Below are 23,490 nucleotides of genomic sequence, written 5' to 3'. Positions count from 1 at the left end.
TTTATATGTGAAGTGTGTTTCTTGTAGGCAACAGATCATTGGGTCCTGTTTTTTTCTTTGTTTGTTTTTTGGTCCAGTCAGCCATTCCTTGTCTTTCGATTTGGCAGTTTAGTTCATCTAGGGACATACTTCTGCCATTTTGTTACTTGTTTTGTGATTGTTTTGTGGTCTTCTCTTCCTTCTTTCTTTCCTTCCTGTTTTCTTTTAATGAAGATGATTTTCTCTGATGATAGGTTTTAATTTCTTGCTTTTTATTTATTTTTATTTTATTTTTTGGGTATCTACCTGTTGTATGTCTTTTGATTTGAGGTTACCATGAGGCTTGCAAATAATATCCTCTAACCTATTCTTTTAAAATGATGATGACTTAATAGTGATTGTATTAACAAACTAACAAGGAAAGAGAATACGAATACAAACTACACTTTAACCTAGTCCCCTGCTTTTTAACTTTTCATTGCTTCTATTTATATATTATTGTGTCTTGGAAAGTATTGTAGTTGTTATTTTCTATCAGTTCTTTTAATCTCTCTACTCAAAATATGAATAGTTAATACATCACAGTTATAGTGTTATAGTAGTTTTTTTCAGTGTACTTATTAACCTGTGGCCACCACCCTTGGAACTGTGCTGAATCAGACCTAAGCCTTAAACCTTCTTGTGCTTGAATATTGATATCTTTCTCTAGGTTTGGGAAGTTCTGTATTATTATTCTTTGAGTAAGCTTTCTACCCCTGTCTCTCTTTCTGCCTCCTCTTTGAGGCTAATAACACTCTTTCAAGGCTATTTTCTAGATCTTATATGCATACTCTATTCTTTTTAATTCTCTTTTGTTTCCTCTGACTGTATTTTCAAATAGCCTGTCTTCAAGCACACTAATACTTTCTTCTGCTTACGCATTTCTGCTATAAAGAGACCCTGATGCATTCTTCAGTATGTCAGTTGTCAACTCCAGAATTTCTGCTTGACTCTTTGTACTTGTTTCATTTTCTTTGTTAAGATTGGACGCTGAATGCCTTCTTTTTTTATTTTGAATTTCTCTGATTTTCCTCAAACTAGCTATTTTAAATTATTCATCTGAAAGGTCATGTATCTCTGATCTCCAGGATTGGTCCCTGGCACCTTATTTAGTTCCTTTGGTGAGGTTATGTTTTCCTGAATGGTCATGATGCTTGTGGATGTTTGTCCATGTCTGGGTATTGAAGAGAGGTATTTATTGTAGTTTTTGCAGTCTGGGGTTGTTTGTACCTGTCCTTCTTGGGAAGGCTTTCCAGATATTCGAAGGGACTTGGGTGTTGTGATCTAAGTTTTTGGTCACTGTAGCCTTATCTGCATTAGGAGGCACCCAGTAATACTATGGCTCTTGCAGACTCTTAGAGGTAGGTACCACATTGGTGATCTTGGGTAAGATCTGGAAGAATTATCTATATTATCATGCAGAGACTCTTGTTCTCTTCTGTTTTTCCCAAACAAATGGAATCTCTCTGTGCTGAGCTACCAGGGAGAGGTGGGGAAGGGGTTACACAATCACCCTTCTGGCTACCACCACTTGAACAGCACTGGGTCAGACCTGAAGCCAGCACAGCACTGGGTCTCACCCAATACCTGCAGTAACTGCTACTTGGCTACTATTGCCTATGTTCACTCAAGGTGTAGGGCTCTATAATCAGCAGGTGATGAAGCCAACCAGGCTTGTGTCTCGCCCTTCAGGGTGGTGAGCTCCCCCTTGTCTCAGGTGGATCCATAGATGCCATGTGGGAACCAGGGCCTGAGTTGGAAATCTTAGGAATCTACCTGGTGTGCTGTTCTACTGCAGCTTAGTTGGTACCTAAGCCACAAGTCAAAGTCCTTCCCATTCTTCCCTCCCCATTCCACAAGTAGAAGAGTCCCTCCCCATGGCCACCTCTGCTCCAGACTGGCAGCAGATGCTCCCTGGTGACTGCTGATGTTGATCCAAGGCCTCAGGGCTCTTCAGTCAGCTTGTGGTAGATGCTGCCAGGCTTGGGACTCTCCCTTCAGGACAGTGGGCTACCCTCTGGCCCAGAGCAGGTCCAGAAATGCCATCTAGGAGCCAAGACCTGGAATTGGGAACCCCAAGAGCCTGCTTGGTGCTGTACCCCGCTGTGGCCAAGTTGATACCTAAGCTATTTTTGGTTCTTTTGAAGGGACTTTTTTGTGCAAGTAATTGTTCAATTTGTTGGTGTTCCTGCAGGGAAGACAATTGGTGGAGGCTTCTATTTGGCCACCTTGCTCTGCCTCCCCCTATTTTATTTTTAGTTGACACATAATAATTGTACATACTTAAGGGATGTTTTTGTACGTGTACACAACATGTAATGATTAAATTAGGGTAATTAGCATATCCATCTCCTCAAACATTTATCATTTCTTTGTGGTGAGAACATTCAAAATCATCTCTTCTAGCTGCTTCGAAATATGCAGTCTTTTATTGTTAACTATAGTCAACCTACTGCGTGGTGAGACCATTTTCACTCTTCAGTGCTGCTTTTAGATAAGCAAGAGGACTTAATTTCTTGTATTTGACGTAGTCCAGTGGATCTAGTTTTTTCTTTATTGCTAGTGCAGCTTTTTGTGTGGCCTATTGAAAATGTCTTTGTCTAGAGTATGAAGATATCTCCTATTAGCTTTTAGAAATTTTATTGTTCTAGTCAACTTAGATTATGATACCTGGTGTTTTTACCCTTATTCCTCCCATTATGTTTTTATATTTTCTGTATATAAAGCTTCTTTGCTTTCACGTATTACACAGGCAAGTTCTAGTTTATTTTCAGCAGTTCTTTTCAGGCAGAGTAAATTAGGAAAATAAACTATACTTAATTATTCTCTTTCGTGTGGTTGTTAGGTATCTTGCATGGATTCAACCCATACAGTTTTATTTTCTTCTCAGGAGTAGGTTTATACTAAGCTACTTCAAAAAGTCAAAGCTTAATTTGAATTACTATCTTTGTACAGATTTTTTTAAATGACGTTTAAAACAGATTTTCTCCTAGAACTCCTGGGCTCACGCGATCCTCACACCTCAGCCTCCCAAGTAGTTGGAACTACAGGCTTGGGCCACCATGCCCAGCTAATTTTTGTATTTGAGACAGGGTTTCACCTTGTTGCCTAGGCTGATCTCAAACTCCTGAGCTCAGGCAATCTGCCCATCTCGACCTCCCAAAGTGCTGGGATTACAGATGTGAACCACTACACCTCGCCTATTTTAAAGATAATTATATCATATATTTGTTAAGTTATAATTTCTAAATAGCACTTCAACATTTAAACATCTTGGCACATTTGCTTCATCTCTGTCCATACAAATACACACATACTCTGTATACATTTTGGTCAGTGATTTGAAAGAAAGCAGCAGATGTTTCTTTCTCCTACATGAATATATTCCAACATGAAAATATTGTGTGTGTGTAAATAAATTTATTGTTCTCTAGATTCTTGAACTAATCTAGCAGGTATGCATTATCAGGTGCCAAAGATTAAATATATATTTGTTTATTAAAGAACTACTTTAGAAACCCTGAAATATGGGATGTGAATAGAGTACATTTGAGAGTGGGGTGAGTATAGTCAGTCAAACTGTAGTTTGAGTAGTACAGAATTTTTACTGGCCCTTCAGGTACTTCATTTTCCTTGTCCTAGGCCACTTTGAATCACAAAATATGAAAATATAGTTTTTATTTTACGCTAGACAATATAAATATATTCACTTAAGTTAGAGTCTACATGTATTAAATTTGTGTGTTTATTAAATACTTATGCCTTAAAAACCTGTAAGGGGAAGCATGTTTTACTCAGTAGACGATTACTAAATATATGAGTTACTACCATTGCATGGCATGAACATCAGGTAAGTTAAAACTGAACTTTGTTAGAGTACTTGAATTTCTTAAAAACTTAGTTTTCTATGAAAATAGAATTTGGCTCCATAAAAGTAATTTTATTAAACACTTTGAGGAGTGTCTGGTACATGTGGGCCACTTAAAAAATACTTGCCTTTATTAACTAAAAGCTCTCACCTTTAATGTGGTTAGAAATAAGGACTTGGATTTTATTTCTAGCTCAAGCTGAGGCTTTGTCTCTTTGGCTAGTTGTAAATAAAGAATATGCACTACCTTATATCCAGTTAGCATTAACATTTTTATTCTGTGTCTTGTGTTTATTGTGCATACCGCCAAGAAAACACTTAATAAATTTTATCTGATCAGGAAACTGAATATAGTAAAAAAAAAAAAAAAAAAATGAAATACACATTTTGAAAAAACCAAATTGGCACACTGAACAAAAAGTCTTCTTTCAGCAACTGCAGACTTGAACTTTTTCTCATTTAATAGCTCGAATTACATCTTTACACGAGGAGGTCAAGCATCTCAAACATAATCTTGAAAAAGTGGAAGGAGAAAGAAAAGAAGCTCAAGACATGCTTAATCACTCAGAAAAGGTAAATGATTTAACATATACCAATTATGACTTAGTAATTACCGATTATTGTTGACTACAAGGTGGTTTTATAAAATAGCATTTATTCTTAAAGTTAATGTTTATATAGTTAATGTTTCTAAAAGTTTTTATCTTTGATTGCTTGGCATGTGGCAATGTTTATATGTCTTATTTAGGGTTTTGTTAATTGTTAAATTTGTTTGGTTTTACCCCAGAAAGCATTAGCTGTCTCATGTTAGTTAAAAGACATCACAGATTCCTTTGGTTTGAAAATACCTTTTTATATAGTTTGTTTCCCTATTTTCTTTGTACATGAGTAAGATGAATGTGCTGTGAGGCCTTATGATGAAGGAAAACAACAGATCAGTACATGGTAGATGATGAGTGCTTGTTCTGTTTTGTTTCAGTTAGCAAAATGGAAAAGAGCATAAAGTGATTGGCCTTTACATTTAGAGTTTTCTTAACAATAAAAATTTCATTGGTTATTGTCTGTTACATACCTTGTTAAGAGTTAAATAGATGATATAGAGATACAGTCTCACTTTTTCAAAGCCTCTTTGAAATGTTGGAGGTTCAGTAGAACCTCATGTAAATTATCAGAAAAGCCACTATTTCTCTTGTCCTTTGGACATGTTTTGTCACAGTTAGAATAGTTTTTGATGGCCAAACTGGTGTAAATGTGGACGTAGGATAAAAGAAGGAAGAGGAGAAAAGGATACCCAAACAGAAATGGAATATGTTTTGACTCATTTTTCCTTTCTGTGTCAATGACTTGCCACAGGATGCTTTGTGTGTGTGTGTGTGTGTGTGTGTGTGTGTGTGTGTGTGTGTGTTTGGTGAAAGCAAAGTAAATATGGATGCAAATGTAAATAAAGATCATTTAATCTATTTTTTAAAAGTGGTAGCAGGCCAGGCAAGGTGGTTCATTTCTGTAGACCCAACATTTTGGGAGGCTGACAGAGGAGGATTGCTTGAGCCCAAGAGTTTGAGAATAGCCTGGGCAATGGAGCGAGACCCTATCTCTACAAAAAAAAGGTTAAAAACTAGCCAGGTGTGGTGGCACATGCCTGTATTACTAGCTACTCTGGAGGCTGAGGCTGGAGGATAGCTTGAGTCCAGGAGTTCAGTGAACTATGAGGGTGCCACTGCACTCTGGCCTGGGTGACAGAGTGAGACCTCCTATCTTTAAAAAAAAAAAAAAAAAAAAAGATATCAAAAATTTTTAAATAAGCTGAAAATTTGTCTTATTCATTTCTGATCTTAGCAATGAATTGTCCTGAACATAACTACCAGCACAACCTTGTTCTGCCATCCACCATGGTTAATGATTCAAATGGGAAGGGAGGGGATAAATAAAAGGTGATCTGTTGCTTTTAGTTATACGTGTTTATTGTGATTTTTAAAATAAGACATCTTATCTCTTTAAGAACGTTAAATGTAAGATTTACTAATATGCCTTCTGCATAGTTTATTACATTACTCCTACTCCCATTTTACAGGAAAAGAATAATTTAGAGATAGATTTAAACTACAAACTTAAATCATTACAACAACGGTTAGAACAAGAAGTAAATGAACACAAAGTAACCAAAGCTCGTTTAACTGACAAACATCAATCTATTGAAGAGGCAAAGTCTGTGGCAATGTGTGGTAAGTGTCAGTTTTATATTTTTACAAAATTGGCTTTAAATAGTGATTTAAAAAAATTGGTTTTAATCAAAATTTTATAATGTATAACTCAAAAATCATAATATAAATTATGAGCCTGGCATTGTGGCTCACACCTGTAATCACATCACTTTGGGAGGCCACAGCCAGTGGATCACTTGAGGCCAGGAGTTTGAGACCAGCCTGGCCAATGTGGTGAAACCCCATCTCTACTAAAAATAAAAAAAAATTAGCCAGGTGCCTATAATCCCATCTTCTTGGGAGACTGAGACACAAGAATCGCTTGAACCTGGAAGGCAGAGGTTGCAGTGACCTGAGATGGCACCACTGCCCTCCAGCCTGGGCAACAGAATGAGACTGTGTCTCAAAGAAAAAAAAGAAAGAAATTATAATTCATAATCAAGAAAAGGATGTCTTCCTTTTGATACTTTCCTTTTTTGTTTTGAGACAGTTTTGCTCTTGTCTTCCAGGCTGGAGTGCAGTGGCATGGTCTTGTCTCAATGCAGTCTCTGCCTTCTGGGTTCAAGTGATTCTCCTGCCTCACCCTCCCAAGTAACTGGAATTACAGGCACCCACCACCATGTCCAGCTAATTTTTGTATTTTTAGTAGAGACAGCATTTCACCACGTTGTCTAGGATGATCTCGAATACCTGACCTCAAGTGATCCACCTGCTTCAAGCCTCCTGAAAGTGCTAGGATGACAGGCATAAGCCACCATGCCTAGCAATACGTTCCATTTTTTAAGATCATAATTTCACCTTCTACTTCCCTCAGTTTACTACTCTGTTCCCTATAAAAGTTAGTGGAATCTGTCTTTTCTGTTTTTTAGCCCTTTCCTTGATTTTCTTTATGATCCATTCTGTATCTCATTGTCTGTTAATTCATCTGCTTTCTTGCTTTGTACCCTCAATTTTCTCATTTCTTTTTCCTTCCACTGTGTTATTCCTCCAGACACAACCCTAGTTCAGACCAGCCAGCCAGTTTCTTCAAGTAGTTGAGTATAGTTTAATGCATTATATGCAGCATGAGTTGTCAGGTTTTTTTTTTTATTTAAAAAAATTATTTAGTTTTTGTAGAGACAAAGTCTCAATATGTTGTCTTGAACTCCTGGGCTCAAGGGATCCTCCCACTTTGGCCTCCCAAAGTGCTGGGATTATAGGCATGAGCCACCATGCCTGGCTGTCAATTTTTAAAAATATGTCACTCATAAGTTTCTTCTCCTAGACTTTTATTTATCTTCTCAAGCTTCCTGTGCCATTTTTTTATCACTACAGTTTTTAAACTACAGTTTTAGGTGAACTTTATTCTTATTTCACAAAGAAATAATGAAAGCATAGGTGTGAACACTTCAAAATCTAGTTTTCCTATCAATCTATCCTACTTATTTACCTATCTTCATTATTGGCACTATTATCTTAAAGAAGGGTGATCTCTTCTTATCTCACCTTAACTTCTTATCTCTTTTTGTTTATTTCCTCAACCTTTTTACCTCTACTGTCTTCTTTCTTATTGTAAACATATACAAGACTCCCATCTTAAAAACTAATAGACAAACCCATGCAGCAATCTGTGATCCTTACTAATTACCACTGTTTTATTTCTAATAAAATAATAAGATAGTCAAACTTCAGTGGCATCAGATTCTTTATAGAAAATTTTTTTTTAAATATCCAAACTTCTAACAAGTCTTTTCTTTACCTTCTTCTTATTCTTAATGTACTATAGTCTCAATGGGTTAGCATCTTAAATTCTTTTTGCTCAAAAGAAAGCTCATAATTTTTTCCATCAAACCTACTCTTTTTCTTTATTCTCATTAACCTAGTTAATGGCCATATTGTCTTTATGAGCCAAGGCTTTGGAACCAGACAGATCAGTGTTGCTTTGTAACTATTCTAAGTTAGATGGGAAAATGCATGTAAAGTGCTTGTGCATAGAAAGTTTTCAGTAGCTATTATCTTGGCTACTGAACATCACATCATCACCTGCCAAGAGGTGTTCTACTCATCAGTCATTCTTACTTAGGTTAGAACAGTTTTCTTTTTTAGTTCAAATCATATTTATGTTGTCCTTAAAATCATTTAGTGGCTTTTCATTGTTTGCAGGTTACCTTTCAAACTCCTTGGATATACAGAATCTTTGAGTTGACACCTGCCTATCTTTACAGTCTTACTACTCTGCACTTTGTTGTATGTACCCTGTGCTTCGGCCATACTGAGCTACTTTTATTTCTTTCACTTAATTATCGACTGCCTACTACAGGCAAAGCACAGCTGGGAATATAGCAAAGAATAAAGCAGATGAAGCCTGGAGTTTACATTCAGATTGTGAAGATAGACAAAAAAAAAAAAAAAAAAAAAGAATACATAAATGAAAATAGGTATAGCTTGTGATTATTAATGTGAAGGAAATACACATTAATATGACTGTTTTGATTTGGCACTGCCCTAGATGGGTTCTGAGGAAAGGCTCTCTGAGCTAGTAATATTTGAGGTAAGAACAGAAAGTCAAAATGAACCAGCTATTAAAGGAGCTGGAGAAAAATACATTCCAGGCAGAAGTGATAGTAAGTTCAATATTCTTACTCTAAGATTTGAAGCCAGTCGCACATTTTAAGCTTCTGGGATGTGTAATTTATATTGTTGAAAGATCACTCCTGCTGCTGTGTGGAGAATGCTTTCAAGAGCGAGAACAGTGATATAAAGGGAGATCAGTTAGAAGCCTCGATGCTGTAAACACTGGTAGTAGTAGGGAAAGAAGTTGAGGTATAGAGGATAAGAGTTGGTGATGAATTGGTTAGAAAAAGGAGAAAGAAGCCAGGTGCTGTGGCTTATGCCTGTGATCCCAGCACTTTGGGAGGCCAAGGCGGGCAGATCACTTAAGGTTAGGAGTTTGCAACCCATTTGGCCAACATGGTGAAACCTCATTGCTACTAAAAATATAAACATTAGCTGAGTGTGGTGGCAGGCACCTGTAATCTCAGCTCCTTGAGAGGTTGAGGCAGGAGAATTGCTTGAACCGGGGAAGCGGAGGTTGCAGTGAGCTGAGATTGCGCCACTGCACTCCAGCCCAGACAACAGAGCAAGACCTTGTCTCACAAGGGGAAAAAAAGGGGATTCAAGAAAGACTGAGGCTTTTAATTTGAACAGCTGATTGGATGGTTGTATATTGAGACTAAGGCTGAGTTTGGTGGCTCATACCTGTAATCTAAGTACTTTGGGAGGCTGAGGCAGGCAGATCATTTGAGGTCAGGAGTTTGAGACCAGCCTGGGCAACATGGTAAAACTCTCTCTACTTAAAAAAAAAAAAAAAAAAAAAAAAAAAGCTGGGTATGTGGTGCATGCCTGTAATCCCAGATACTCAGGAGGCTGAGGCAGGAGAATTACTTGAACCCCAGGAGGTGGAGGTTGCATTGAGCCGAGATTGCACCACTGCACTCCATCCAGGGTGATAGAGCAAGACACTGTCTCAAAAAAACAAAAAAAGAAAGTGACTCAGACTGACTGGGGTTGGAGTGGTTGGGGATAGGTCAGAAGTAAAGGCATCTATTGTGGATATGTTAACTTTAATAACTTTAGATACCTAGGTGGAGATGTTAAATAGTCAGTTGGTATCTAAGTCTGGAGCTCAGGAGAGAGATACCAAGAGTCAGAAGAATGGGCGCATGGTGGCTCACGCCTATAATCCCAGCACTCTGGGAGGCCTAGGCGGGTAGATCACGAGGTCAGGAGATCGAGACCATCCTGGTCAATAAGGTGAAACCCTGTCTCTACTAAAAATACAAAAATTAGCTGGGCCTAGTGGTGCGCGCCTGTAGTCCCAGCTACTTGGGAGGCTGAGGCTGGAGAATTGCTTGAACCCAGAAGGCGGAGGTTGCGGTGAGCCGAGATCGTGCCATTGCACTCCAGTCTGGGTAACAACAGCGAAACTCCGTCTCAAAAAAAAAAAAAAAGAGTCAGAAGAACATAGTTAGTGGATGGATTTGTGTTTGATTAAACAGAAGGATCTTAAGAGGCGACAATTTTATTGGTACAGCTAAATCTGTAAGTTTGGGGGGAAGATATGGAATAGTATATTTATATTTATTTAATATTTATGTTTTCTCACCTAGAGGGTAATCTCAGAGAGTGGGAAAGCAGACTTAATGAACTTGAATCCTGATGGGGCAACTTACTAGTTGCATGAACATGGAAAAGCTAACCTCTCAGAAGCCTAGGTATATTTCAAAAAAGGAATCTCAGTGTAGACTATTATCTTACAGTAATAATTAAGAGGTATTTTACTACTGTAGAATTTTATTCATCTGAATTGTATAAATTGGAGTTCCTACCATAGCCTTAGGCCTCTTGAACCTTTTCTGGAACAATGCATGGTACAAATTCAGCCTTATTTTTCTGCTTTTACTTGACGTACCTTCATTATTATTCTTTGTTAATTCACTTTCTTTCTAGCTATACTCTTCACCTTCTAGTCTGAAAGTGGTACTGATTAATTTCTTATCATTAAGAGTTGGTTTTAGAAGCTTTTATTACTATATTATATTGTATAACTCCCTTTCTTTAGAGATTTCTACTATATAAATAGTTCATATAACATGAGAATTTCTATAATAAATAGCTCTATTCAAGTCCCAGGATAAAAACAATAGAGATATTTGAAACCAATTTACAGCTCATATAAAGGGAAATGTATTAAAGTACTTTCTTTAAAAGTATGTTTATAACTTTTTGCTTTCACAGAGATGGAAAAAAAGCTGAAAGAAGAAAGAGAAGCTCGAGAGAAGGCTGAAAATCGGGTTGTTCAGGTTGAGAAACAGTGTTCCATGCTAGATGTTGATCTGAAGCAATCTCAGCAGAAACTAGAACATTTGACTGGAAATAAAGAAAGGATAGAGGATGAAGTAAGAAAACTAGTACTGGTTTTGTTCATCTTTTAAAAGAGAAACGATTATATAAGTTACAACTGAAGAGTTATCTATAATTTAAACACCATGAAGGAGATTTGAATGAAATAATTGACATGGGTTTGTGTTCACTGCTATATGCCACTCCAGCACCTAGAATTTTCCTCATCAGATAGTTACTGAACATTCACTCTGTATGATCTATGCCATTTTTCACTATGACAGTACAACTATTTTGAAATGTCATAGTTCCTTTCCTGAAAAAACTGACCATCTACTTTAAAGAAAAAAATAATATCTTTATTGTAAGGTATCCTATATCCTCCAAGAAAGAGCATTGCTGTTAGATTTCTTAAAAGTGTTTAACTGCAGTCGTTCCTGGCTTAGATTGATAGCGCAGGGTATACATTTTATAAAGCAGTTAATAAAAGATAAAATGACAATATGTCCTGGTTACTATATGTAGTTTAGAAATTATTTCTGCCAGGCATGGTGGCTCACACCTGTAATCCTAGCACTTTGGGAGGTCGAGGTGGGCAGATCACGAGGTCAGGAGATTGAGATCGTCCTGGCTAACCCATCTCTACTAAAAATACAAAAAAATTACCCAGGCGTGGTGGCATGTGTCTGTAGTCCCAGCTACTCAGGAGGCTGAGGCAGGAGAATCAATTGAACCCTGAAGGCGGATGTTGCAGTAAGCCAAGATCATGCCACTGCACTTCAGCCTGGGCGACAGAGCAAGACTCTGTCTCAAAAAAAAAAGAAATTATTTCTAAGACTGAAAGCCTTCTCAAGAAGATGTAACATGTTACCTGTGTTTTAAAGGTTGAATAAGACTTCAAAAGGTGATAGTTTTAGAGTCAGAGTTTTACTTCGTAGAGGGAATATTATCAGTAAAGATATGGATAATAAAGTAAGTATTGAGTGGATGAGACGATGAGTAAGTAAGGCATAAAAGGCATAAAAAGGAACTCGATATGACCAGAGAAGAAGAAACATGTTGAGTAGTTATGGGAGAAATTTGGAGGCCAAAGTATTGTTACTCTTTAAAACTTGCATGGGTGGCCAGGCACATTGGCTCACACCTGTAATCCCAGTACTTTTGGAGGCCAAGGTGGGCAGATCAGCAGGCAGATCACTTGAGCTCAGGAGTTTAAAACCAGCCCAGGCAACATGATGAAACTCTGTCTCAAATATAAAAATAAGCTAGGCGTGGTGACACATGCCTATAGTTCCAGCTACTCAGGAGGGTGAGGTGGAGGGATTGCTTGCACCTTAGAAGTTCGAGGCTGCAGTGAACTGAAATTGGGCCATTGCACGCCACCCTGGATATCAGAGTGAGACACTATCTCAAAAAATATAAAAAATAAAACCTGCATGGGAGCTATAGGTGAAAGCACTTTTAGAAAAATCATTCAGGGCCGAGGCAGGCGTATCACAAGGTCAGGAGTTCGAGACCAGCCTGGCCAATATGATGAAGCCCCGGCTGTACTAAAAATACAAAAATTAGCCAGGTATGGTGGTGGGCGCCTGTAGTCCCAGCTACTCGGGAGGGTGAGGCAGGAGAATCGCTTGTATCTGGGAGGCGGAGGTTGCAGTGAGCTGAGATTGTGCCACTGCACTCCATCTAGCCTGGTGACAGAGCAAGTCTCCGTCTCAAAAAAAAAAAAAAAAAAGAAAAATCAATCTGGTAGTGGTATATAGAATGGACTAGAAAGAAGGGAAATTAAATACCTGTTAAAAACTAGCATGCAGAAGGAATATATGTTCAAAATTTTTTCTTCTTTTTTTTTTTTTTTTGTTGAGATGGAGTTTCACTCTTGTTACCCAGGCTGGAGTGCAATGGCGTGATCTCGACTCACTGCAACCTCCGCCTCCTGGGTTCAGGCAATTCTCCTGCCTCAGCCTCCTGAGTAGTTGGGATTGCAGGCACATGCCACCATGCCCAGCTAATTTTTTGTATTTTTAGTAGAGACGGCGTTTCACCATGTTGACCAGGATGGTCTCGATCTCTCGACCTCGTGATCCACCCGTCTCGGCCTCCCAAAGTGCTGGATTACAGGCTTGAGTCACTGTGCCCGGCCTATATGTTCAAATTTTTAAAGATAATATTCAGTCATTTTAAAAACATAGTTTTTGACTACCTATTATTTGCCTGGTTCTGTGCTAGGAGTTGGGGTTACTGAAGTAAGTAAGATATAGGTATGGTCCTGACTTTGTTGGAACTTATAGCCAGAAGGGGAAAACAGATATTAAAGTAGTAACTACAAGCATTGCAAATAATTAAAAAGGAAGCCCTGAATGTTATAGGGGTGTATGACGAACCACATTTGGGAGTTACAGAAGGCCTTGCCGAGGGTATGACATTTAATTTAAGATGTGAAGAATGAACAAATGGAGGATAAAACAGAAGGAGTAGCATGTACAAGAACTGTGAGGTGAGGGAGAATTGGTTGCATTTAAGGATCTGAAGAATATGATTAAATTATAGAGAATGGACAATGATAGAGCAGACCATGAAGGCCATTATAAACCACTGTACATTTGTCATTGTACATTGAGTTCAGTGGTCCCAATACCTCGTAAGCACTTCATACCTATTTATTGAGTTGAATGAAATGTACATTCAGTTTGTTTTGTTAAGCTTTGAAGGGTTGTAGAATAGAGCACATAAAAAGGTAAATGTGAGTATTCCTTTCCTTTCAAATGTTCCCCCAGAAATAGCTTTTCTTTTTTTTTTTTGTCTGAGACAGGATCTCAGTGTCACTCATGCTGGAGTAAAGTGGCGTGATCTCAGCTCACTGCAACCTCTGCCTCCCAGGCTCAAGTGGTTCTCACACATAACTGGGACTACAGAAGTGTACTACAATGGCTGGCCAATTTTTATATTTTTTGTAGAGACAGGGTTACACCATGTTGACCATGCTGGTCTCAAACTCCGGGCTCAAGCAATCCACCCGCCTCAGCCTCCCAAAGTGCTGGGATTACAGGTGTGAACCACTGTGCCTGTCCCAGAAGTGACTTTTATAATCACCTTATACTCCAGAATTTTAATGCTGAGTGGAGTAGAAAGGAACCAGAATTTTTTTCCCTCCGTAAGATCTCATGTCTGAAATTTGGGAATTAATTTTGACATAATAGTAAATCTGCAATAATAAACATGTGGAACAATGAAGACCCTTTAAAATACTAATATTTTCTACTAGTACCATGAATTATAATATAGTTGATTTGGTTACTATTCTTTCAAATAATGTCTAATAAAGTATTTAAGAGATTTAAGATCCCAATTATTTTTTTCATTCATAGGTTAAGAATCTAACCCTGCAACTGGAGCAGGAATCAAATAAGCGGCTGTTGTTACAAAATGAATTGAAGACTCAGGCATTCGAGGCAGACAATTTAAAAGGTTTAGAAAAGCAGATGAAACAGGAAATAAATACTTTATTGGAAGCAAAGAGATTATTAGAATTTGAGTTAGCTCAGCTTACAAAGTAAGTCTTAAAAATAACATTGTGATTTCTTTCTTTTTTGTGTTCATCATTGACTTGTGTGTTTGATATTTTGCGTATGTACAGATTATGTACTTAGAGTTTGTGAAAGATAGGAAAAAAGTATTTAGGAATAAAAGCATTTACTTGCAGAGGTTTGCAAGGGAGTTCAGGCTTTGGAAAGACCACAGTTTTCTCATCTGATTTTCATGTCCATAAAAGTCCTCACATTTCTTCAGATTAGAATTACGAAAATCACAGTGCCTGGTAGATGTTCAAGTTTCTATATTTCAGAGACCAGAATTAGACATGACGACACTTTGTTCATTTTGTTTTGTCATCTCAAAATGCAAAAATGTCTTTTTTCTTTTTCTGTAACTCTTGAGATGTGATATGCCTGCTTACTTGAAACAGAGACCAAGCAAGATGTCAGAATTGCTTTCATAATTTGTCTAAGAATATGTTTTGCAAGTTTAATATCAAAAGTGCATATATCTTATGCCAAGTCTTATGTTTTTATTTCCTCCAAATTTGTTTTATTGTATCATCACTCACTAGCTTCATTTACAAAAGTGATTCTTGGATTAAATTGACAGTTTATATAAAGTTGGATTTATATTGGTGAAATTCTTTTCCTCTTTTAGGGCCACCATTTTCATCAAAATGAGTTTTACAATTTTTTTCTGCAAAAATGCTCTCAGTGTTCAGTGGACATTTGTTATAGACTTTCTATCAACTACATGCCTTTTTTAGATACTGAGAAAACAAAGCTATTATTAATATGAAAGTCTAGCAGCTAGATTTTCAAACCTCGCTGCTAGGCTTTTATATTAGATAGTAAATAATTCTTGAAAGTCTGTCTTTGGGTTAGATTATGTTTCCATCTTTCGGAATCTGCTCCTATTTGAGTTGTGTTTATATTTATATTATATACAGGCAGTTGTCTGTCTGCATTCCTCCTTGTCAGTTTGTTCTTGCTTTCCATTCTTACTTGATGATTCATTTTCACCAGCCCCTTTCTTGTACTTAATTGGCCATAATATCTAGTATGTAGTACTGAGTTATTATTAACTATAGTACTATGTATATAGCACTGAATTATTACTTATTAAATATTTTCATGTGCCCCTCTTTTTTTACATACTGTATAAGACATTTTCTTCCCCATGACTGATTTTCTCTGTAAAAATTAACCAAAAATATTATCAGTTTTATATTTTCAGTTTGGATAGACCCACAATTACTATTCTCTAAAAAGGGATCATGAGTAGAAAAGGGTTCTCACTACTTTTGCATAGCATCATTTTATAAGGAGCATGATAGAACCAGTGTGGCCTGACCACATTAGTAAAATAATAATGAAATTTGTTTAAAAAAAATACGGTTTTAGCAAACTTTAGCAACTTTAACAAACTAAGAATAATATAATGTCTAATATAGGTAAAAGCAATTGTTCACTGTTTTTCTTTTCATCTGAAGACAGTATAGAGGAAATGAAGGACAGATGCGGGAACTACAAGATCAGCTTGAAGCTGAGCAATATTTCTCGGTAAGTGAGAATCATTTTCAGCATACCCGGTGTTTCAAAACCTGACTTAAAACAAGGTATTTAGATTCTTTTATGTGAACTGTAATTCTTTTTCACATGACTCATCTTCTAATAAACATTGTGACTTTCTACTTTTTGTTTGTCTGTTTCTTGGCATATTAGGCAGTCATTGGTGTATGCTTTTAAATTTTAAAACTTTTCAGGCCAGGCGTGGTGGCTCATGCCTGTAATCCCAGCATTTTGGGAGGCCAAGGCAGGTGGATCGCCTGAGGTCAGGAGTTCGAGACGAGCCTGGCCAACATGATGAAACCGCATCTCTACTAAAAATATAAAAATTAGCTGGGTGCCTGTAATCCCAGCTACTCAGGAGGCTGAAGCAGGAGAATCACTTTAACCTGATAGGTGGACATTGTAATAAGCCCAGGTAATGCCCCTGTGCTCTAGCCTGGGCAAGAGAGCAAGACTCTGTCTCATAAACAAAACAAATGAAAAACTTCAATATTGTTGGAAATTCTTTCCCTGAGTGTATGTTAAAGGTAATTATTCAAAGTATGTATTGCTGAATTCTGCAAAGTGATCTATAGCATCCATACACTTTTTTGACATATGCTTTCACAGAGCAGTCATCCAGTGCTTCCAGATGTTTGGATGGATGTCAAATGACTTGTGTTGGTTTGCTTCTAGAAAATAGTACAAAACCTGACCCTGTCTCACTTCTGGTTTATTCCATTGCTTGTGGGCATTGGATTAAATAGCATTCAATTCAATAAGCTGTTAACAACAAAATTTTAAGATTTGTCTTTATTCTGGGTTTTTTAATCAGATTATTTTTCTTTTTATCCCTTCATTGATTCACTTACTTGAATTTCAGTATTAGAAGTCAGAGAGATAAGAATCTTGAGTCCTAAAGGCCAAATAGATTACTTAATTTTAGAAATTCTTAATACTTAAAAGCCTAGAATAAGCCCTTATTCTTCTTTCATTTGCATTCTCATAAAAATTTATGTATTTTTTTTGCCTAGAAAAATGTTGTTTCTTAGAGTAATAAGTAAGTGTTAAAGTAGTTCTCCACAGCTGTTTGCTGCCCCTTGCTATTTTTTCCCCTTCTCGTTTTTTTTTTTTTTTTTTTAATAAAGTAGTTAAAAAAGAAGTAGACATCAGGACTGGAAGTTTACTCTGTAACTTCAGCAGCTAACGCAATATGAGTCTGATGTATTAAATATTTTTTGTTGGAGTTGGCAAAAGCTTAATGAATATTGTAAGAACCATTGTTCTGAAATATGCATATATTATAGATATTTTACCAGAATACTTGATAAATCTTATTTGTGGATATTTCTTTACCTGTCTGTCAACTACCCAGTCCATCCCACCCACCAAAACAGAAGTGATTTTTCTAACATTATTCAAGAACTATCTAACATTTAAATTAGTAGTGTGTGTTAAATTTCTTTATAATGTCCTCCCAAATCTATAATACACTTTATTAAGCTGTAATTTCTATATGATATACCCGTTGGGTTTTTTTTTGTGTGTGTGTGTGTGTGTGTGTTTGTTTGTTTTTGAGACGGAGTTTCACTCTTTTTACCCAGGCTGGAGTGCAATGGCGTGATCTCGGCTCACCGCAACCTCCGCCTCCTGGGTTCAGGCAATTCTCCTGCCTCAGCCTCCTGAGTAGCTGGGATTACAGGCATGTGCCACCATGCCCAGCTAATTTTTTGTATTTTTAGTAGAGACAGGATTTCACCATGTTGACCAGGATGGTCTTGATCTCTTGACCTCATGATCCACCCTCCTCGGCCTCCCACAGTGCTGGGATTACAGGCATGAGCCATTGTGCCTGGCCCAATATACCCATTTTAAGTGTACTGGTTAGTATATTTTGACAAATATGTACAACTGTGTGACCACCACAGCCAACATGGAACATTTTTTCACTACAAAAAGTTCCCTTGTGGCCCTTCACTCTCCATCTTTCCCCACCCACCTCTGTACACAGACAATGACTGATTTTTTTTTTCCATTATTATTGATTGTGTTCGCCTGTCCTAGAATTTCATATACTTGGAATCACACAGTATACACTCTTTAGCACTTGGTTTCTTTCACTCAGCATGTTTTTTAGGTTTCTTAGATTTACATGTTTTATTAGTAGTTCATTCCCTTTTATTGCTAAGTAATATGAATTAACCACATTTTTTTTTGAGACAGAGTCTCACTATCACCCAGGCTGGCGTACAGTGGTGGAATCGTGGCTCATTGTAACCTCTGCCACTTGGTTTCAAGCGATTCTCCTGCCTCAGCCTCCCGAGTAGCTGGGATTACAGGTGCCTGCCACCACACCTGGCTAATGTTTGTATTTTTAGTAGAGATGGGGTTTCACCATCTTGGTCAGGCTGGTCTTGAACTCCTGCCCTCGTGATCCACCTGCCTCAGCCTCCCAAAATGCTGGGATTACAGGCTTGAGGCACTGCACCCAGCCTTAACCACATTTTTTTAAACCCACGTATTGATGGATATCTGGATCATTTTCAGTTTGGAGCTGTTACAAATGAAACCATAAGGAAAATTCATGTGTAAAACTATGTGTTGACATATATTTGCATTTGTCGTGGGTAAATACTTGAGAGTGGAATTGATGGATCGTATGTTAATTTTTTAAATTTATAAGAAACTGCCAAATTGTTTTTAACCCACCATAAACACTTACTTCTTATCACTTGTTTTGCAGACACTTTATAAAACCCAGGTAAAGGAACTTAAAGAAGAAATTGAAGAAAAAAACAGAGAAAATTTAAAGAAAATACAGGAATTACAAAATGAAAAGTATGTCCATTTTACTTTAGAACAAGATTCAGTACTGCAGAAGGCATTCTTAAGTTTAAAGATAGTGAAGGCCAGGTGCAGTGGCTCACGCCTGTAATCCCAGCACTTTGGGAGGCTGAGGTGGGCAGATTACAAGGTCAAGAGATTGAGAACAGCCTGAACAACATGGTGAAACCCTGTTTCTACTAAAAATACAAAAATTAGCCAGGTGTGGTGGCATATACTTGTAGTCCCAGCTACTTGGGAGGCTGAGGCAGGAGAGTCTCTAGAACCTGGGAGGTGGAGGTTGCAGTGAGCTGAGACCATGCCACTACACTCCTGCATGGTGATAGAGTGAGAATCTATCTCAAAAAAAAAATTAAAAAAGGGATAGTGAGTAGATGTGCCATGACTCTGGTGGGAATGGCATAGAGCATAATTTATTGAGCTAATTCAGAACAAATCGGATTAGGCTGAAATTTGCCTTTATGGTGAAAAAACAATGCTATAAATCAATAGTGTAGCAATTGCAGAGATTCATTAAACTGACAAAAAGTTGTTTGACGGTTGTTTTCAAGGGTATCTGTCTCTCTCTTTTTTTTTTTTTTTTTTTTTGGAGACAGAGTCTTGCTCTGTTGCCAGGCTGGAGTGCAGTGGCGTGATCTCTGCTCGCTGCAACCTCAGCCTCCTGAGTAGCTGGGATTACAGGTGTGTGCCACTGTGCCTGGCTAATTTTTGTATTTTGAGTAGAGATGGGGTTTCACTATGTGGGTCAGGCTGGTCTCAAACTCCTGGCCTGTGATCTGCCTGCCTTGGCATTCCAAAGTGTTGGGATTACAGGTGTGAGGCACTGTGCCCAGCCTGGTATCTCAATTTTAAAAGATCAATTTATATATAAATCATGTTCTCTTTGCAAATCATTATTTTAAGTTAGATAAAGGTATTTAAGGTCTTCTTAGTATTACTATGCATGTTATGGCTGGGCATGGTGGCTCATGCCTGTAATCTCAGCATTTTGGGAGGCTGAGGTAAGAGGATCACTCAACCCCAGGAGTTCAAGACCAGCCTGGGCAACATAGTGAGACCCCATCTCTAAAAAACGTAAAAGGAAAGTATTATCATGCAGGTTAATTTTATTTCCCTTTTTTTTGGAGATGGAGTTTCGCTCTTGATGCCCAGGTTGAACTGCAATGGCATGATCTTAGTTTACTGCAACCTCCACCTCCCAGGTTCAAGCTATTCTCCTGCCTCAGCCTCCTGAGTAGCTGCAGTTACAGGTGCCTGCCACCACGCCCAGCTAATTTATTGTATTTTTAGCAGGGACGGGGTTTCACCTTGTTGACCAGGCTGGTCTTGAACTCCTGACCTCTGGTGATCCACCTGCCTCAGCTTCCCAAAGTGCTGGGATTTTAGGTGTGAGCCACCATGCCTGGCCAGTTAATTTTCATTGCATGTGTATGTTTAGGGCCTTAAAAGGAAAAAACCTTATAAAGCTATTTCAGGTGTAACGGCTTCATTTTAAGAGTTCATCTGACAGGCCCAACAAGATAGTAACTCATTGTGCGAAGTATCTCATAGCTAGGTAATGTCAGAACAGACACTAGAACTAGTTATCCAACGTTGTTACATTCTCTTTACATTATTTAATCACCTTTGAAAGAGACTTAAATTATTTAAACTGTTGGTTGTTAAACAATTACAGAAAACAGCAAATGCCACCTCCTAATTATGCCTTCTTTCCTCCCCACCTCAAGAGTCATCACCATCCTGATAGAACTTTGTTTAAGAAACTGGATTTTTTTGACCTATAGAGGTTCCCTCAGTTGTGATTTTATTGGTTCCATTTCTGTAGTTGGTTGAACATTCCCCACTTCCTTTATGTTTCCTGGAAATCAGTAGTTATATCTACAGCTCCTCTGCCCAATATGGTGGCCAGTAGCCACGGGTAGTCACTTAAATGTAAATTCAATTACATAAGATTGAAACTTAGTTCCTCTGATGTAATAGCTGTATTTCAGTTGCTCTGTAGTCAAATGCAGTTAGTATCTACCATATTATAATAGAGGGTACAGGTATAGAACATTTCTGACATCCCAGAAAGTTTTATTGGACATTCCTGATTTTGAAGCTTAATCAGATTCAAATCTGACTTTTAGGAGGAAGAAGACTAATTCATATATAACCTAGTACTGTCTGGTTAGCTTTTTCTGTTGTTAACCACTGTGGCACTCAATGTTAGATCCCTAATACATGAGGTGTTGCAAACTGGAGATATACACTTTTATCATCCTTTGTTTTTTTTTTTGTTGGAATACATAACTTTTATTTTTACCAGTTTTATAAATAAACTTAGACTTTTCATTGTTTAACTTTGTTGGCTTGATTAAAAATTAAGTATAATTGCATCTTTTTGCAATTAAGTTACCTTGATCAAGTTGATTAAAATATTTAAGGTTCAAAATTGACAATAGTTTGTTTCCGAGCTGTATACTACCATAAATTTTAGTGTCACAGCAGGTATCAACATACTAATTTGGTGGCCAAGTATCACAGTTAGATAACCTAATTAACTGGAAGTTAAGGTAGACACAAAACTGCATTTCCTGATTATTCTCTGATATAGTAATATTATATATATAGTCTGTTACCTACCATTTGCATGGTATTCACAGTGCAGTATGCAATCCTAGGTGTATTCATTCACTGTCAAGGGGGCACCCAATCCACTCCAAACTATATTGTTGCAGAGTTGATATATTTGCCCTGTTTCATCTATTCATCTATTTAAGACAGATATATGGGTCACCACTATTGTGCTACAAGTACTTTGCTTTGTGTGGCTAATTATTAGTAAGTTGCAATTCTTCAAGTGCTTCAGAATCAAGTTAGGAGAGAAATAATTAAGGTAGAGTGACAAAGGATACCTCATCTTACCATGTGGATTCAGAGAACATTTCCCAACAGAGATCACAACTGAGGGAAAGTAGAATTAGCCAGGCAGTGGAATTTGGGGAACAAGAGACAGTATAGGCAGAAGCCAATCTGTGATCTGAGGAACAGCAAATGGTTTAGTTCGTGACAGATAAGGCTGGAGAGGAGAGATAAACCTGAGACAGATTACAAAGGCCCTTGTGTATCATGCTGAAGAGTTTAAAATATTGAAAAGTAGGGACTTTTCTTTCTTCTCTGTTGTTTATTGTATATTTCCAGCACTTCAATCAGGGACTTCTAAAGAATAAGTATTCAATAAATATTGAATGAATAAATGAAAATTCTAAGTCAGTGACTAACAAGTGTTTTAGAAAAATCACTCTAAGGAGTGGAGAATGAATTGAAGTGGAGCAAAGCTGGGTAGATACAAGGAACCCAATTATATAACCACTGGAAAAACTTAGATATAAAATTATAGTGGAAGTTGGCAGTAGGAGGCAAGTACAAAAAACAAAGTACGATGTAAAACAAGTAGGATTTGTAGATTTGGAGCCATAGGGAAGGCTAGGAAAATTTTCAGGCTGACTCAAGTTTCTGACAAGGGCTCTTGAGTTCATGGTAGTGCTAGTCCCTGAGCTAAGGAATGCCAAATTTGTGAGATGAAGGGAGAGAAGATTATTTCAATTTTAGGCCTGTTGAGTTTGAAGTGCCTGTGAGATGTCCAAACAGAAATGGATACCGTGGTAGTTGGGTTTATTGCTTTAGAATGCAGATAAAAGATAAGAACTTAGGCTGATTTGACAATCAGTGCATACGGAAACCACTAATATAGAGATCTGTTAAGGTGATTGTATATCTCAGAGTTTATAAACTCATGAGCCTGTGACACCATAGGTGTAACTAGGTTGTAGTTAGTGGGGTCTAAGTGCAGATATCTTCATTGTGTAGGTTGTAAGGATTATAACAAACTGAAGATCTCATCTCCTCGGTTCCAGCCATTTGCTATCACATGGTAACACTGGCCCAGTATGTCAAGATCTTCTGATTTTTAAAGAGAAACCAAGAATCTGAATTTTTATGTAAAAGGTTGACCTAAAACTATTTTAGGTGTGTGTTTGTGTTTGTTTGCCTGGAGGGAAGTAGGGGATACTGTTGAAGACTCATTTGGTCCTCCCAGGTAGCAAGTTATAACCCATAGTGTAGGATCAGAAGACACAAGGGCTGAGGAAAGACTACGAGCTCCTAGATCTTTAAGGAATGGGCAGAGGAAGGGAAACTAAGAAGCTACCAACAATAAAAGAGAAGATCAGAGCAGGGTATCACAAAAGCTGGGGGAAGAGAATATTTCAAGAAAGAGAAAGTGATTAAAAGTGCTACATATGCAGAAAGGTCAAGAAAAAGTAATAAATTATCCATTATTTTTATTTTGAAGGTTATTCTTAACCTTGGTGAGAACAGCTTCTAAATAGAAATGAGAACAGATGTTAAAATAGATTGAGACACGAATGGAAGGGATAGGACAAGAGACAGAGTATACCTAACAGCCTTCCTGGCCTTCTTCCTATTCAACAAACCAGTCAGTCACTCTCTTACCTTGGGGTACATACGCTGCTCTTCTCTCTACTTGTAACAGTTACCTCCAAGTATCCACATGGCTTGTTCCTTGGCCCTTTCCAGGTCTGGGTCT

The 23,490-nt window shown here is 37.6% G+C and overlaps 1 protein-coding gene across 5 annotated transcripts in view; it reads left to right on the top strand.

The window, feature by feature from the left end:
* Positions 1 to 23,490, top strand: part of ROCK1 (Rho associated coiled-coil containing protein kinase 1) — a 173,224-nt gene that overhangs the window by 124,843 nt on the left and 24,891 nt on the right. For all 5 annotated transcript variants that reach the window (XR_013525785.1, XM_078347849.1, XM_035270699.3 and 2 more), the window contains 6 exons: positions 4,353 to 4,459; positions 5,958 to 6,108; positions 10,864 to 11,024; positions 14,337 to 14,521; positions 15,998 to 16,067; positions 18,799 to 18,893. Coding sequence is in view for 4 of the 5 variants with exons in the window: in XM_078347849.1 (XP_078203975.1) it covers positions 4,353 to 4,459; positions 5,958 to 6,108; positions 10,864 to 11,024; positions 14,337 to 14,521; positions 15,998 to 16,067; positions 18,799 to 18,893 (769 nt within the window). In the remaining variant the exon portion in view is untranslated. The remainder of the gene's footprint in view (positions 1 to 4,352; positions 4,460 to 5,957; positions 6,109 to 10,863; positions 11,025 to 14,336; positions 14,522 to 15,997; positions 16,068 to 18,798; positions 18,894 to 23,490) is intronic.

Source organism: Callithrix jacchus, chromosome 13 (genome assembly GCF_049354715.1).
Source record: "Callithrix jacchus isolate 240 chromosome 13, calJac240_pri, whole genome shotgun sequence".
NCBI lineage: Eukaryota > Metazoa > Chordata > Mammalia > Primates > Cebidae > Callithrix > Callithrix jacchus.
The sequence above is the reverse complement of the archived record's forward strand: the minus strand, read 5'-3'. Positions and strand labels throughout refer to the sequence as shown.